The sequence below is a fragment of the Calonectris borealis genome, chromosome 11, assembly GCF_964195595.1.
Source record: "Calonectris borealis chromosome 11, bCalBor7.hap1.2, whole genome shotgun sequence".
NCBI lineage: Eukaryota > Metazoa > Chordata > Aves > Procellariiformes > Procellariidae > Calonectris > Calonectris borealis.
In genome coordinates, this window is record NC_134322.1 from 10,679,542 (window position 1) to 10,697,823 (window position 18,282).

The 18,282-nt window shown below is 34.2% G+C and overlaps 1 protein-coding gene across 6 annotated transcripts in view; it reads right to left on the minus strand.

The window, feature by feature from the left end:
- EFL1 (elongation factor like GTPase 1) overlaps nt 1-18,282 on the minus strand; it is an 83,852-nt gene that overhangs the window by 20,365 nt on the left and 45,205 nt on the right. For all 6 annotated transcript variants that reach the window (XM_075159947.1, XM_075159948.1, XM_075159952.1 and 3 more), the window contains 2 exons: nt 8,466-8,597; nt 5,769-5,916 (listed from right to left, as the gene is read on the minus strand). In XM_075159947.1, coding sequence (XP_075016048.1) covers nt 5,769-5,916; nt 8,466-8,597 — 280 coding nt within the window. The remainder of the gene's footprint in view (nt 1-5,768; nt 5,917-8,465; nt 8,598-18,282) is intronic.

Below are 18,282 nucleotides of genomic sequence, written 5' to 3' on the forward strand. Positions count from 1 at the left end.
CTTGTGAGTTCAGATCAAGTACTCTGCAGCTAGGAGCACCTGGAGAGCTCACACTCCCATTGCCTCCATACTCCCAGCACGGCAGATTCAAATCTCTGCACAATACTCTGCTGCCCATGTGCATGAAACTAACACTGCAGCACAGAAGCAGAAGGAGGATTAATGTACAGAAAAAAAGGCCCCGGTGACTTCATATTGTGATTAGCTAGTGGAAGCCTTAACCTCTATCCTTGCAAACCTAAAGGAGCATTCACAATTGTTATCTTGTATATATCTTATAACAAATATACAAGGCACTATTCTGAAGGTAGAAGTCAATGACTGGCTACATTGGAATGCCTTTAAGTTGGCTTGAGGAAGGGAACAAATTTCAAGTGAAATAGCTACTCCTGAGTATCACCAGATAGGGACACATTCGTTATAGAATTATGCCAGATAATTATTCCACGTGTAGACCTGTCATTAGTAGCAGGCTTTTCTCTGCTATAAAGCAAAACACAATCCCTCTCCGTCATACATCCCAAGTAGCTTTATATTGTACAGTCGCTTAAATGAAAATTAAGTGGTAATATTTTTTTTAATAAAGTTACTTTTGTGAGTATAGCTTTATACAAAACTAACACATAAACAAAAGAAACTATGGGAGATAATTAAAATAAATTGACCATTAACTACAGACAAAAATTAAACCATCAATTCTAAACTAGAAAACCCTATTATTTCAGGTCATTAAACACTTTTCAGTTTGTTAGAAGAGTTTACACTGGAAGATTCTCAAAGATAATAAAATTTCCTAACGGAAGAAAACAGATATTTAATGCTGTGGATTAATCTTATTTTTGGACTAATTAAGAAAAGGTAAATTCAATCTTTGCCTTTAAAGGACCACAGAAAGCACAAAGTAAAATGGGGTATGAGACAGTAGGTAAAGAATCTGGTCGTTTTCCACGCTAAAAGGAAGGAAAAAAAACTTACCAATGCGGTTCAGCCTATTTAACTATAACTAATTTATAGTCTGTTTGCAAGAGTATTAGCAATTTTAAAGGAATTATTTTGGGTCAAGAGTTGAAAGATACAACCTAAAAAGCTTTCTTTTTTCTTTTAAACTAACTTGGGAAATACCCTACACAGTGAAGAAAACCTGTTTTGGAAATAAAAATATTTAGAAAATAATAAGTACAGCAGACCACAATAAGAATGACAGAAGTTTCAACAATATTGTAGTATTGGTATTTACAACAGCAATAAAATGTGATTATTAAGGAACTGATATATTGTTCGCAGCAATGCTATTAACCAACAGCAATTTTTTTCAGATTAGTTCGTATTTATTAATTATTTCTCTTGAAGTGAGTACTCTGCAAGAAAACTTCCACTACACTTCAAAAGGTATTTCAAAAGATGAGGAAAATTAATTACTAGTGCTTAAAATGCTCTAAAAGTAAAAGCTTCACATCTTTGAGTATGCCAATGTGTTGTATTACCACCCAGCTAGGAAGTGCCAGATTTGTTAGCTCTTTCATATATTTAATAAATATCTCTATATTTATTCATAAAAGATCACCTGTTTTATCTTCAGGTACAACTTCATGATTTCAAAATATCCTGTACGGTATTTTATCTGTTTACTGTAATCACAGGAGCTGAAAATTGCCAATGGCACAATGGCAAAACCCTGATTTTTTTAAACTGTGAAATTGATGTTTATTAAGTGCACATAATCAGCATCTTGTCAAATACATTCAGGATTTAACTCAGCTGAAGATACTGGAATGTTGAAAGCTTCCCATCAGATCTGGAAAAAAGCCTGTATTTTTCACCTCATCTGAAGGGCAAAAAACAATAACCTCATAGCAAAATCTCCCAGGAAACAACTTGTTTGGAAATGAAAGGTTCCTACCACTGGTAAAATGGTAATCCTGTGTCTTCAAAGATTTGTAGCAGCCTTTTCTAGCTATATAATCTACAAAAATTATACTCTACTGATTATTATCTCACTGCTACAATTACAACCTGTGGTATAGCAAGCTAGCACCAAATCAATGGAGAATGGGTTTTGGTTTATTGCTCGGGTATGAAGGTATAAAAATAATGTTTGATACTGCCAGCTGAATAAGGCTTAGTTTTTAAAACACATGGAGAAAATAAGACCATAATTGGAATGACCTGTTTCTAAGGCCCAGATGTTATTTACCTTTATTTATACAACATTTCTGCTAATTAATGTTTATATAGAACTATTTTACTATACAAATAGAAAGTTAGGTTTTGGATAAGGATAAGTCACTGATCCCTGAAAAGGAGGTGCAGTTAGATTTTCATGCTGCTACAGTTTACATTCAAAAATAAAATTAACGAAAATCATGTTCCAGTATGCATGACTTAAAGAATGAATTACTTACATGACTGCATGGACATCTGTGAGGCTAATACAATGCACTCAGGAACACTCATACTTCTCTATCTCATTCTAAAGCTGAAATATTTTGCTGTTATCAGTTTTAGAACAGCCCCTATTCTGCATGAAGCCTCAGTTCTAATTAGTAGTACCTACAGCTGAAAGCTAGTAGCTGAATAGCTGCCTGCAATAAAACCACCAAAACTGCCACCACCTGAAATCATAGGTACTTATATCCAAGCAAACACAGCTTAAAGCAATTCATCAGTTTTAATCTATATAATTTGAAACAATCAAAGGCTCTGTTTTTTGCACTGTGGACTATATGGACCTAGGAGATCTAAAGCAACTTACTCGAAATACATCACAAGTCTGGGAACAGTGATGATTAACATTATCTCTGGTAATCTTGGTATTTGAAAACCCTCTTTTATTAAACTTTGCACTAAGCCTTCATATGAGGTATAATTCATTGCATCAAAAACTGCTCTAAACCAGATTATTTTAGAAGCTATTAGTCTAAACTCCAAGAAAAGTGCAACTTGAAACAAAAAAACTCAAGCTAGGATTGTGTCTGGATTTTTCTTGTAACTAAGCATGAGTAAAAACTGCCAAAGGTTGTGACACAGGAAATGGAAGTGAAGCACTGCTTTCCTCAGGCATCCAGCATTAAGTTAACAGAAATAATTTTGTACTTTGGTCTGATAACCACTATTATAACAGTTCCATGATATAAAGTGATGCTTCAAAGTCAGCTGAAACATTTTAGGCATATCAAATGATGTGACTGATGGCAAGAAAAAATGATTTATTACATTTATCTGACAGACTCAAAGTTCAGAGTTGTGTATCCTTCTTACCCTCCTACCCATGAGGTCTGAGCAGCTTCATTAAATGACAACAAAAGGCCTAAACAAAAGTTCTGGTAAATTTTGGCAGAGTGATAAAAGCTGCAGCGGAAAAGCAAATGTAATTGTAAACTTTATTTGCATGGGACTCAAAACCAGGAGATCTACCCTTTTTGCAGTTTTTCCATGCACTTGCATTATACTAAAAAAAAACCAAACAAAAAACCTCACACTACTACCACCATCTTCATTCTCTTTGTTTCTCATTCTGAACAGGGTAATTTAATCCCCTCATGCTTAGTATTTGCAGTGCTTTTTGGACAGAAAGTTCTAAAAATTTCTATTGTAAAATGTAGAAAACAAAATGTTCAACGTTAAAAGGTCCAATTTATTACTCTATTCAAAAAGAGCTAATTAGGAAGAAAAAAATAAAAATAAAGTTAGGGAAATTAAGCAGAAGATCCGTATTTAATCATTTAGATAAACGTGGATGACTGATCTTTTATTTGTTTCCATGTCTTTTCACATCTTTGACAATAAGTATCACTTGAACATAATTTTCTAAATACACACTGGAAAAGCTAAAATTAAATATGTGCCTTTGGAAAAGTTTGATCAAAATCTTGACAAAGGCAATTCAATGTAGTTTCACTCAGCAGAACCTCCTCAGTTTCTGTAATTACTCCAAAAATATCAACTCTTCAAAACCCAGTTGATACAATTATGATAGATGCTAAGATGAGAGTCCTGCCCCACTGCTTCAAGTGTGACTTCAGCATTTTGAATAAACTTTCCCAGTATTTTGGGGGAAAAAGTTGTGGGTCACATTTTAAGGGTATTATACTGTCTTAACCCCTAGCTCACAATTTCCTATTCCAAACTATATGCACTTAGGCCAAGCTAAACATCTACACAGAAACACACATATGGCTAATATAACTAACATTTTAGACCACAACTTTTCCTCTTCACACTTTAACAGTTAACTGAAGTAAGTTTACCATCGTCAGAACTCACATGGAATCCACAAGAAATGGTGCAAGACAGGGATCCCACTCTTCACTTTTCTTTCCACAAACTGGGGACAGAAGGAAGGGACAATTCTTGTCCCGTGAGCTAGTATGTGAGGGATAGCAGCTAAGATAGGCTAAGTCCTCAGAGATGGCTAGAAAGAGCATGAGCTAGTAAACACAACTCCTTTTGGGAGCTGGTACCCAAGTGTGAAAAAAGGCATCATGAACCATATGTCAAGCCCAAGTGGGTCAATGGTGGGAGCCCTGCTAGTCTGTGCCCTCAGGTGTTTCTTGTTTCTGCTTACGATGCTACAAGCACAGAATGTTTATGTGCTTTGGTAGTTTGGAACACTGACAATGTTTTCTTGAGGAATACAAGTAAAGGACACAAAATGGTCACTCTTGACAGTTTACAGTTCTCTTAACAAAAGCCAAATTAAATGACAACTCGGAAAAAAAACAAAATTATGTTACAAAAAAAAAAGGTTCGGAATGTAAATATAGGGACTGCTACCAGTTGCTCACTATAATCCTATTTCCCCATCACAAGCTATTATTTTATTAATTTTTCTTCAGATTTTGACCAATGCCAATAATAAAGGCATTTATACATCTTGCTACGCAAACTGCAGCTGAAGACACGCGCAACCGCTTTTGCTCCATTTAACACATTACATTCAAGTGATGTGTATCAATAAATAATACTATGTTTTTAAAAGTGGTAAAAATGTGTTGCACTAAGTTGTAACGACGATAACCATTAAAACATACATCCAATTTTACAAGTGATCCAGTCTAACTTCCGTAAGAAGTGATTGTTGTCTGCTATTAACTGGAATGAATATGGGCACAGTAAGATAGACATTCAACTATCAATCATCAGGTTTGCTTTTTGGTTTAGAAAGAAAATGACAGTAAATGCATGTGGACAGAAGCATCAGAAACTTTTTAGTAAACGAAGTTATAGGAAAGAACTGTTTCAGACAACTGTTCTTCTACCATTTGAAGAAACATTAGAAGATACTAAATGTATGCATTTATGCTTGCAAAAAATACTGCTCATGAGTAAGTGAGAAAACAGATTAATAGTTAAAAAAAAATAACGTGAAGAGCAAAGGAACAGGATAGAGTGCGCACATACAATTTTGGTTTTGTTGCTTTCTAATTTTTGAAAGTTCATTTATCAGACATGATTCTCCTCACAGTTTTTATTTTGTACAAATGGTACATTACATTCTTAATTGGACTCCTGAACCTACTGCAATTTATCATTTCTCGAAAGTGCCCAAAAGGTGTAGAAGATGTATAAAAGCCATGTGCTAGTGGCTTCTGCCCAACTGCAGGTAATTTTATAGCTACAAAAAGGTACATTTATGATCCAATGGTAAAAACTGTTGGTGGATGAAGCTTCTATTTTACCAGAATATAAATCAAAGATATACATCTGACAAAGAAATACAACAGACACCTACTGAACTAAAAATATTTCTTCCTTCTTGCCCCTCTAACCTTTCTTTCAGGTCATCCAAGCAACGCTGAAGATGAACTTCTCCTGCTGTCACCAGCACATGCTCTCCTGTCTCCTGGATTAAAACTTGGACACATGGATCAGCTTGGTTTAAAAGCTTCATTCCTCTGACCAGCTGAGGCATATCACCTGGCAAAATAAAGTATTATTAACAAAGTAATACTGAAGAAGGAATACTTGAGGTAGGATATACTTAAAGTGAGAAACAGTAACAGCCCTTTTTATGGAAGTCTAAACACAAATATGTATTTTAGGAATACTCAAAAACTTTCAGCTAAGTTCTGAGGTCTTTCTGTGGGCAAATTTCTGCTTATGAGTCGCAAAGAGTGGTGTGGTTTAAGAGCAGCAACTGAAGACATAAGCTATACTCATAATTTGTCACCAAGAATTTATGTACTGATGACAAAATTCACATTATACAATCATAACCACAGTACACATTTGAATAGATTGCACATTTTTGTTTTACATAGTTTTACAATAGGCTTAGTATCCCAAGCTAGCTATTGACTATAACTATGTTATCTTGCTTCCTATATACAATTAACTACACATACAGCTCATAAACAGCTCACAATCAATAAAACAAATTGAATGTTATCAATATGAAGTGATTAAAAGTTTCAGGATTTCACTCCTCATTTTCACAAATTATCAAGAGATATAACCTCTCTTATTTATTACAACTGTTTAAAGTAATCTTTCAGTAAATAATTGTATTTCTTTGAAATCTTTCATGGCTAAGTGTAGCAACCTGTAAATTGCTAATGCTTAAGATGCTCCAAAGACATAAATAATAACATGTTGATTTTACTAAAACAAAAGCAAAAATTATTCCATATGGATTACTTAGAAGCCATATGAGCGAATGAAGCACAGGAAGGATTTAAACTAGATGGAAGCCACTGAAAAGCTTTAATGATATTACAATCTGAAAAGGGGAAAAATTGGGAATGTGAGAGCTTTTCAGTGAAACAACACACAGCTGTCCCTAAAATTAAGGTGTTTAAAAGGAGTTGCCTTAAAGTTAATGGAGAATGAACAACTACAACTGAGTCAAATTTGGCTAGATTACATCAAAGTTACACATAAACACCTCACATCAGCAGCCTTTCATAATTAATACAATTTTAAAAAATTAATTATAATTCCTTTTTCTTATTTTACATATGGGGTAAAGAATACCCACAGACTTTCTAGGAATGCATATTCATATTCAGAAGGAAGAGAGACATTAAACTTGTCACTCAATTGGAGACTATTAAAAGAAATATGATACTGTATATTTAATGCTAAGCTTGTAAGGGTATAATAGAAAAATATCCTTGAAAACCAGACAAATAAAAATTTTAAAAAAAGTGGAAGAATAAACAAAAAGTGGAAAAAACACAGTGTTAGTTCACGTGGCCAACACAGTTGAACAGAGACTTTCAACCTTGTCTTCTGCATTTAAGCCCACCGAGAGGAATGAATAGATTTTTTTTTTTCTTTTAGAGCTTAAGGTAACCATACATGAAGATTTTGACAAGAATGTGAAGACATGCAGTAATTTTGTAAAATATACATAGGGAAGTAGTTTGTATTTATTTGAGTCATTTTTCCAAATAAGCAAATGCAGTTTTGAGGTAAGTTTGCTGTGGAAATCCAGGGCACTCACATGAGACAATGAGCTAGGGCCACCTCAAGACTATATGCAGCTCACTGGACAATTGACCGCTTTCAAGCTGAGCCTGCACTGGCCAAATTTTGCTTGTCTTCCTGTTATTGCAAGCAGCAGCTGATTTTCAGGAAACTTTTGCAAGTGTAGCTACCTTTGAGGCTTCTGTCCGTCTAACAGATTTAGTTTAAACGATAGATTCAGAAGTTGCCAGGGAAGAGAAATTAAGCAATACTGTAAGAATGATATAGCTTCATTTCCTTAAGGAAAAAAAATTACCCAAAACTTGGTCAGTAGTTCTAGAATTACATTCTTTTAACATTTTTAACTTAATACTACACTCAGTAGAACCAGTAATTTCCAATACTTTCAAAACTGCTTTAACAAATGCAGGATGTACAATATATGATTATCTGTTATTCAGACATGAGGGACAAATAGCTGCTAAGCTGTCCAATCACTTTCTAAAAAACATGTAATCTTAGTGTTAGAGTATTTTGTAACTGAACACAAAGCCAGTTATTTTAGTTCTACTAACACTACAACAACAAATGGAAATTGGGCTGAAATTCCAACACAGGCAGAGGTATACTTCTCTCTGGTTGAGGAAAAAAAAAAATCAATTAGAAGCAGTACTGCAAATCTGTACCACGAGCTTAATGATGTAGCATAAAAAAAAGTCAGCAGAAGTGAAAAACCCAAAAATATACTTACCTTCAAAGTAAAGGAATATTGAACCTTTAGCATCATGTAGTGTCTTACTTATGGAACAGCTAAGTCTGACCACAAAGGGCACAAGGTCTTCTGTATCTCCTCACCTACTGAGACATAAGCTAGCCAGCTAGAAGAATTCACAAGGACAATAAAGTATGGCCCTCTAGGCAACATATATATTTGTTTTAAGTGGGTCAGTCTCTGATTCAGTGGATAGACCATAAACTAGCCAAATCACTAAGGGTGGGAAGCTGCATTGCTACCACACTGAATTTGCATTACCATCCCCATTCTCCTTTAAACTTACTTGGATGTTTCGGTTCAACAGCTACCCGCACAATCGGTGTAGCTTCAAAGTTGAGAGGTGTAAATGGTGGACAAGCTGGTGACGTTGACAGTGTTGCAGACTTTAGCACAAAATCTTGCAGGCCTCCTATTCCTAATAGAAATTGGAAAAAAAAAGCAAAACAACAAAAAATCACCCACTAACATATTAAATGAGACTAAAGACATGATCATCAAGCTAAAAAAAGCTGAAATTATTCTAATTACAAAAATCAGACTCAAACATTCCTCACTGTTCAAATAAAGTATCTGTTAAAACATTTGTGCATAATCTGGGTACTCAAGTTTCTAGTGTGACATTTGATATTCAGTCTCACAGTTCCCACTGCATTCCCTCTGTATTTTAAAAAGGCATGTTTATAACTCTGAAAAACAGAAAGGACATGAGGACTTTTTCCCTTCTAATATGTCCAATCCTTTGTACAGCTCAGACTTATTTTTGGTGGTTTAAATTTAGAAAAATTTAGATTGCAAGAGCCCTACAAAGGTCATCTAGTCCAACCATCAGCTCAAAGCAGGGCTAACTTCAAAGTTACATCAAGTTGCTCAGGGCCTTGTCCAGTCAAATTTTAAAAACCTTTAATGATGGAGACTCCACAGCCTCTGTTGGCAAGCTCTTCCAGTGTTTAATTACTCTTATTGTGAAGAATGCCTTTTTTCTTTCTTCCCACCCCCCCATGCCCACTTGGGATTCCCCCTTTCTGCAACTTGAATCTTGTAAAATTTAATTTATCATATAGCAAGCTATTAATTCTAATCCTAATATATTATATAATGCTGGCAAGCTGGAGAAAACTGAGCTTAAACTGTAGTGATTAGAAAAAATATAGAAAAAATATTAGCTATAAATCTGCAAAAATAGCTGCTGTAAATGCATATTTAGTCTTGGCTGGCTAGCTGGCACATTTAAGACAATTTGAAATTATTGCCTTCAAATTCCTAACCAACAGGACATCATTCATAATTTAGTCAGAGCTATAAAAACACTACCAGAAGTGGTTGAGTAATAAAGACAACAAATAAAGCTGATACTGATATATACAGTCACTTTTCTCGATTCTCCCTCAATCATAAGCAATGAGCACTGCAGTACTTCTAATGGAGTATAAATTAAATGTACATGTAACTTATTACAAGCAAACTAAAACCTATAGCTCATAATCTATACCTGCTTAAAAATTAAATTTGCATTTGTAGATTGCTGTGTATTTGTGCTCCTTCCGCCTCCTTCTCCCCTACATGCCCAAGTAGTGATAAACAGAGAAGTTCTTAACCCCAGCTCCCCGTTATCACCCTAATACTTTTCCAGGTTCTTTTTTGACTTAGTCTTCTTTATTTGAGGCCAGAAACAAAGAAGGTCAGCTTCCACCCTATGAGATCATGAAGGAGTTTAAATTCTGAAGAGCCAGTCTGCTGCAGAGTTATCATCTGCAGAATCAGGCTGTTTCTACAGCTCTGAAGGCTGAATGTCTGGCCAGTAGGATATGTCAAAACCCAAAATGTCACTATTTAAGAAAACCTGCCTCAAAATAATTGGAAGCAGAGCAATATTCAATGGCTTTAAATGCAGGATAGCAGATGCTACAAAGAAAATAAATCTGTATAAACTCTGTGTTGCACCTGACCTATGACCAGCATGTATTTCCTCTTTTTCACTTATTCAACATGTGGTTTGAATGAAAAACAAATGCTGGATCATCATCACCACCAGGGACTGAGAAAAGGGACGGGTCCATTTTATTCTGATCTTCTCCAGCTGGTAAAAGGAAAATGATTTAGAGTGGGAGGTGAACAGCTTCTTTTCACAGTGTAATGTGAACCAGAGAAATCAAGTTATCAAATCTTACTTCAGATAGACTCACTCTTTTCTTGACACAGGTTACAGTACTCTTACTACCATAAAGAAAGCTTAAAGCTCTCTGCTCTTTTGTTTCACGTTTGAAAGTAAAAGTACATTAATTATACTAGTGTCTGGCAACAATAATACACTAAAAATAAAAAAATCTGTCAGTTTTCATGAAAATCTGTTACGCTTACAACCTGAGCGTTTTAATTGCTTAACTCTGTGAGCTAGCATAGAGCAGTGTCCAGCCCTGATGAATCTATTTAATTTACAAATTCTTAGTAACAAATGTTGGCAAAAAAATCCATAAAGAATAAAGGTTCTTGGACACTTTTTTGCATAATATGATTACAAGTAAGTAACTGCTAATGTATTTTCTGAATAATATTAGACGAAGATGTAACATAACTGATTCCAAAGTACTACATGACATGTCAATGGAAGAATTCTACTAATTATGCTGATACATCAATCTTAAAATTACTTACTGTTCATCCCACTGAATTTTACACATACTATGCAGATTTCAAATGTATATTAATATGTTAATTACTTGAATAGACTTAGAAAAGCCACTCCAAAATTCACTTATAAATATGCCTCCCGTTTTAAGATTGTTTTTGTTCTGTTCAGCCCTTGAAGACAGACATCATTATAAAACACAGATTTTACTTCATATTTCTGTTTGTAGTACAATAATTTTCAAAAAAAAAATGAACCATAGGTAAGAAAAAATTGCTTAAGCAAGGAAGGTGAGACAAACTACTGCTCATTTGTTTTAGGTTAGCTTAAAGAATGAAATACTAAAAAGCATTGCAAGTATTTTTGAATAGTCGTCTCTCAAAGAACAACCTAGTCTACAAAGCATGCAGTCTGTCACACAAATAAACACGCACACCAGTAGGCAGTTTGTTGTACATTGCTTTTATTTATTTATTTATTTTTAAGAGAAGCTGGAGTTAAAAATGGCTATAGGAATTTTTAAACATGAGTATTAACTTGATCGGGAAACTGCTGGTTTTTATAAACTCTGCCTGTGGTGTGTCGCCTAATTTCTATAAAAAAGAAAATGCTGAATTCTGACTCTTCGGAGGACTGTAAACTTCAAAGACACAAGAGTTTATTAAAAACTCCTTATACTTTGCTATATACTGTGTAACACTACTTCTAACATTGTACTTGGTAGCAAAGCCTTTTCTTCCCAGTCAGGAGTCAAATCACCTTTACAGATTTTATAACGTAAGGCAAAGAGCCGTATCTACTAAACAGTTACTACTGTAAGTATCTTATTTTTCTTGTGCATCGTCCTGTTGAGATTAAGGGGATTACAGTGTAAAGAATATAAAGCAAGCTACCCATGCGGAAAAGCCAAGCCTACCAAGGGATACCATATGAGATTTGATAGCAAGTATGAGACTAGATTATTTTTTCTTAAATTCATCATCTAAATGCTTTGCTCCTACTGCAGAATAGTATTTTTGTTTTGAAAAAGCATTCCACATACTACTGGTCACTAAAGAAACTCAGTGCCTGAACTCAACTGGACTTGAATAATAACAGACACTGAAAAATACCGCTCTCCAGGGCTCTGTCTCTACGTGCCAAGGACTTCACTGAAAGAAACGTAATTTTACAAAGCTTAACACTCAGACAGAAACACACAGACAGACTAGCATTAGTTCTACGAACTTGATACCATCTTTAAAAGAAACAGGCAAGACTTCAAGTATTATGTGGAGACACAATTTTAAAAAGATTACAAATTATCTCTCTTGTCCTAAAGAAGTCAATCCTACACATAATTGTTTATCAAACTGATTTTTGCTAGCATATATTAAAAGTATCGTCCACATTTATAGAAATGTAACCGGTTGCTTACTTTTTACATAGACTACATTCAGATTACTCTGACAAATCATTCAGTGACAAACAATAAACATATTTCAAAGGATTAAAGCTATTATTTCAACAGTAATTGTCAATCTGTAGGTTGAAAATAAGGCTCCCTCTTAATAGACAAGGAACTCATTAAAAGCTCGTGAGATAATGTTAAGAAATACCTTCCGAGTTTGGTTGTTTGTCATTTAAAAGTAGACCAAATAATGGTGTGCATCAGGGAGAATTATTACACAGATGGAGAAACGTTAAGATTTACAAAGGTCCTTCTTTTGTTGAGTCCTTTCTATTACTTACCCTAGAAGATAAGAATACTAAATCAAGTATATACCTACTTGTATCACTAGTATTTTTACCACGATAGAAACTAAATGGTAAAAATAGATAAGAACATCATGACTGAAATTTTCAAAAGGAGTAGGAGATTTAAGACAAGTCTCCATTTACTTTTCGCTTCTGTGTCTTGTGGGTAACCCCTACACTTTAGACACTAATTTTGCTGCCTTTAAAGATAAAGTACACTCTTCCAGCTGAATTCAGCTATAAAGATCCGAACACATAATAGATCAATTTCAAGATATATGTAATTAGTTTCCTTTGATGTAGAATGATTTAGCATTTAATAGTCTTTCAAGATGCAAAAAATGAAGCAGACACCACCACCATGCATAACTTTTTCAATCAGATAAGGAAATAATTTAGTTTGCAGTGTGAAAATCAAACAAAGAAGAATGAAAGCTGTTTAAATTTTAACTTCTGCCACATTGTTACTAGCCTCAGCACATTTGTTCAGTGGATCTTTATCTTCTCTCACTGATGATATCACCACTTAAGAATCCCTGGCTGCTTTGGAATGGAGACATGTCAAGCTTTGGACTAACACCGTAAGGAACTAAGTAAAGCAAAAAGCTAACTTTAATCTTCCCAGTAAGACTCTGTCTCCACTGAAATATATCATTTCTTATCAACATTGTTTGTTTAGAAGGATTAAGACTTTACAATATGCAAAGCCTCCTGGTTTAAATGCTCCACGCACTGCACTATGTATCAGTGAAGAAAGACCATGGAAGCTCATTGGTAATTCATGTAAAAGGAGGTGTGATGCAAACTTTTGTAAATCTACACAATCTGAAATCTTAAAATGAGCATGTGTCTTTTGTTTCAAAGGGAGTGTACAAACAGACTCTATAATTTTCTTTGGGTGGTAACACAAATACTTTTTTTTCCTCCCTAGTGAGAGACATTTGAAAAGAAATATTTTTAAAAGATGCTTTAAAAAAACACATATGAGAAAATAAATTCACAAATCCACCTTAAAAATATGATTGGCTCTTAGATGTTTCCAGTTTCTCCTTAAAGTAAATAGGCTAAAAGCCAACGAAAACAAACAGAAAGGCAAAATGTATTTGCCAAATGATATTAAAATCATAAAAAAATGAATGAAAATAACTCCATATCAATCATCATTCTCTTTCAAATCTATCCACAGAATTCTCCTTTTCCCAATACCTAGCATAAACCTAGAAAAGATGACACCATTAGCACACTGTTACTTATTAGGGTGACTAATATTGGTTCACTGTTTCCATGTATACTTTGAGATCAGCCTCCATCCTTCCACTACTACCCCTAAATCAAAAAATTAAAAAAAAAAAGAAAAAAAAAGAAAAAAGAGGAGGGATTTTGCACAGGGAAACTGGCTTTTGGTAGGATTAAACTCAGTTACAATAGTATGCCTTTTATATTTCAGGAATTGTATAATGTTTTACAAATTACTGGAATTAAATGATGGTAACTGTAGGGACTTTGGACAAATAGCTACTATGGCTTCAGAGTACCTTGTATTATACGTTTATCGCCTCAGATTTTAAGCATGTTTCCCTTGCATCTCATGGGCACTGCACAGAGACGTATGAGGGCAGAACTTGACCTTTCTATATTAGAAACTGTTTCTGGAAAGGAAGGCAATGTAAATCAAGACACAGACCACATTCTAGTTGAGATTTCATCAACTTTTTTCCATAATACAGACCACATGTTAGCACAGATTGCCGGTGAGCCTCCTCTTCTCATCTGTAATTGTGCACTTCCCCCTCAATTGTTCTTGCTTCTGAGGCAAGTGAAATTGCTTGTATGGAAAACAGAATATTGTGAAGTATGTGCATGATTTCAGCTGTTCTCAGTACTTTCCAATCATTTTACAGAAAAAGTTAATTCAACATTTTCTTTTGTATTTCATTTCCTCTTTTCCAATGTGTTTTTTTTGAGCCGAATCTCTAAAAATCACCAGTATCCAATAGATTGTAGAAGCCTCTGTCCCAGTCTCTTCATGAGTTTCAAAGAAACAAGTTCTACCTAAATACGTGCTAGAGATTAACAAGCAGAAACATGAATTCAGCTCCTCAATACAAAGGTGTTAAGTTATACTTTTATTGTAGAACTTTACTTTTAGGTTCACAATAGTTTGAGGGAAAATTGAGCACAACTTTCTGATTAGATGAGACTAAACTCAGCCATATTATTAATACTGTTGTAACAAAATTACTTCTCCCCAAGGGACACAATCATGCGATAGGACATTAAATGCAATAAGCAACTTCTGATACAAGCATCTCAATGCTTTACTACTGAATCATCGAGTAGTAAAAGATGAAAAAGTGCTAGGGCACCCCATTGAGTTCTTTTAGAAAAAAGACTAGCAGTTCTAAGAACAAAACTGTCTGCTTTTAGAAGAACTGCAAGGAAAGCAATAACATGATCTAACAGTATGTTCCACTAAAATGCCTTATTGCACGATTATAGTTTCAAAGAGGATTGCAAACATATATAATGAATAAACAAGCATAATTTATCTCTGCTGAGATTCTGTGGAAAAAAATACCATACATTTGATTAAGTACTTAGACTGCATGATAACATACGTTTCCTAACTGTTGACTGAGTTGACAATTGTAATTATGGACTTTCCTAAACTTTTCTAGTTTAGACTAGACTAAAAACAATTTCAAGGAAACTATAAAAAATCTTTTACATTAAACAGTAACTTCTTTAAAATGATAAAGTGAATGGATAGAGATCTACCTGCACTCAGTCTTTGTGAAAAAGCTGACACCAAAGTCGAGTCAGGAATTTGCTTGCTAAAATACAAATTTACCTTAAAGTAAACAGAATTAAACCAAAATCAGTTAACATTCCAAATGGGACTTCTGGGTTTACAAATAGGTGTAGTCAAAATGACATATTGATTTCCTTAAGTTGCTTAATGAGGCAAATAAATATAGAAGATGAAAGTATTTCAGATAATGATATTTTTCTTATGCTACAAAATTATTTCATTTGTCATGCCATACTAATTTTTGGAGCTCAAAACTAAAGTAAATGATCCTCATTTTTAAATATTTATGGTTAAACTTAATTTTAGCACAGAAGCTTAGAAAGTTAGTTCATGCTTAGATCTGTAACGCGCTCCCATTCCTCTTTATGTCTTATGAAATCAATGGACTTGTAGCTTCACCCCAAAAAAAAAAAAATATAGATCTTTACTCCAATTTAAGTTACTTTAATCTTTTAACTGTAAAGTGTTCTTGATAAAGGCACTAAACAGTACCTTTTGTGGTTTTATAAAAATATTAGTAGTTCTATTCAGCAGTGTACATGTAATGTATTTTGCCTGAGCCCACACATTATAATTCCTTTCCATACACCAGCTCAACTTGACATCACTTGAAAGCAGCGATACAGAACAACAGTAAATATGTGGACAGATCTTTGTACAATGTGGCCACATAGGCACTGGAACTCACTTCAGTTAGCCTGTATATCAAATTAATACTTCCATTACTGCATGTGGAAAGCATTTAGCACCATACAAAACTCTTCAAGGGTTTCTGAAACACAAACCAAATTTTAGACTTATAATTACTTTGAATAAATGATTTTAATTTGACCTGACAGCAACACATCTGAATTTACTTAATTTTTTTTTAAATGACTACCAGAACTTCAGAGGCAGTTGTTGTCCCAAACAAGTGGAATTTAGGAATGGTTGTTTCAACATATTTACTTTGATAATCTAAAAGTCCTTCGAAATGCTGATTTGTTGGGTTTTTTTCATTATTAGTAGTAAATGTGCTTTCATAAATAAATCCATGCAATTGCATATTGTACTGGAAAACAGATCAGCTGAATTCATATGGAACATCCTATGCAAGGGAAAAAATTTTGCCCAGCAATCCTCTAAGGAAAAAGAAAGCCTTCCAGACAACAGAGCATTAACTATGCTCTCTAAAGAGAATATATATTTTTTGGAGATGAGAAATGTCTCACAGGTGTAGCTCTGGATATCTGTAGGAAGCCTCCCTACTTTGTCCCACAGATAAACACATGCTAGTCATCTACTGATGATTTATACTGGTTCAATGAGAAAAGTATTTAACAAAAAAGTTCTTTCATCCGTAATTCCTATATTGAAACTCTCCAAGACTTCAGCTATAATGTTGACATCTGCCTCATAGAAGACAGAAAAAGATGGGGCTACCGAGCCTTCTTAAAGCTGTTTTGTACATAATTATAAATTGATAATAAATCTTATCCATGAAAAAATGTCAACAAAAACCAAGAAAACATTGAGGTGTTTGGCAGAATGCTTTAGTTAGGCTTGATATCAATACCTAATTAAGTTTGCAAAAGGAACATATACTAAAAGACCTAAGATTCTTCACCCTCGAAGTAGCAGAAGAACAAGACAAATCTCTATGTTCCAGCAGTCCTCTAGCAAAGACACAGTTTATATTGCTTATATTTTAGATGTTAAAGAGAAGAAAATTCAAAATATTTTAAAATAAACCTCTCTGGCTCACTGAATATATCACAGTAGTTACATTAGAAGAAAATAGAGAATTCCTAACTCTAGTCTTTTGCAGGACCACCATTAATAACGTTAGCTATGCACACATGCTCAGTTCTGGAGATCTATTAAAGAGGATCCTATCCTCTTAGGTCTGTTACATGAATAGATTATAAATCCAAAGTATTAATCAAAACATTCACTTATCACTTTACTCTATTAAAATGTTTTTAAAATATTCCACCTACATTGAAATGTATATAGAACTTCAGAAAGCAGGGAAGGGGGGAGGCAGCAGCCCGAGCCTGAGAGGGGAAGCATTGAATCAATTGTGCTCTACCAGATTGAGCATGAAAACTGTTTAACATTAGAGGAAAGAAGATGGAGACAAAGCCTTTCTATTTTAAAAGGTAGTAAAGTTCAATATTTATTTTTAAGTAGACACTGGGAAGACATAAAACCCCATATAATATTTTAATATTTTTATGAGAGTACTTGAGGCAAGATGCAAGTGAGTGAAGATCTAAAGTTCATTAGGGTTTTGAGCACAATAGCAAACTGAATTCTTCTAATTTCTTGACCAAATGCTGCCCACAACAGAGCACAATAACTAATCTCAGCTAATAGATCAATAACATCAAATGATTTCTTCATAAATCAGACCAGCTATAGCATAGTCTAACAACCAACCGACCATTAAGAGAAAATGCCATTTTAGGTTTTATTCAGTTTTAGTAATGTGTCCTGAAAACGGGCAGACTTCATGTATATACTGTTTTCTTAAATTGAAGATTATAAAATATAAGTAACATCTGTTACTTCCCAGAATCAATTATAAGTGGTGTTAAAATTAATGAGGCCTTCAGGCACCGATCTTGCAAGGAATTCATTTTAATCTGTAGAAGTCTTGGAGGTTTTGTCACGTTTGCCTAGAAAAGCTACGTGAACATATTGCTACAGGTTCTGCATTACATATTCTAGGTACATGGGGAATTTAGAATCTGCTACTAGAAGTGCCAATTACAAAAGACAATGGTAGTTAGTTTAAAAGCTCATTAAATTTTGTCCATCCTTGTGCTGATTTTAGAATTTGTTTAACTGTAGAATCACAATATACTTGATTTACATTTCATCAGTTAAAAAAAGAGTATGAAGCCTTTATCATTCAATACATCAGGTAAATGCAAAGATAGA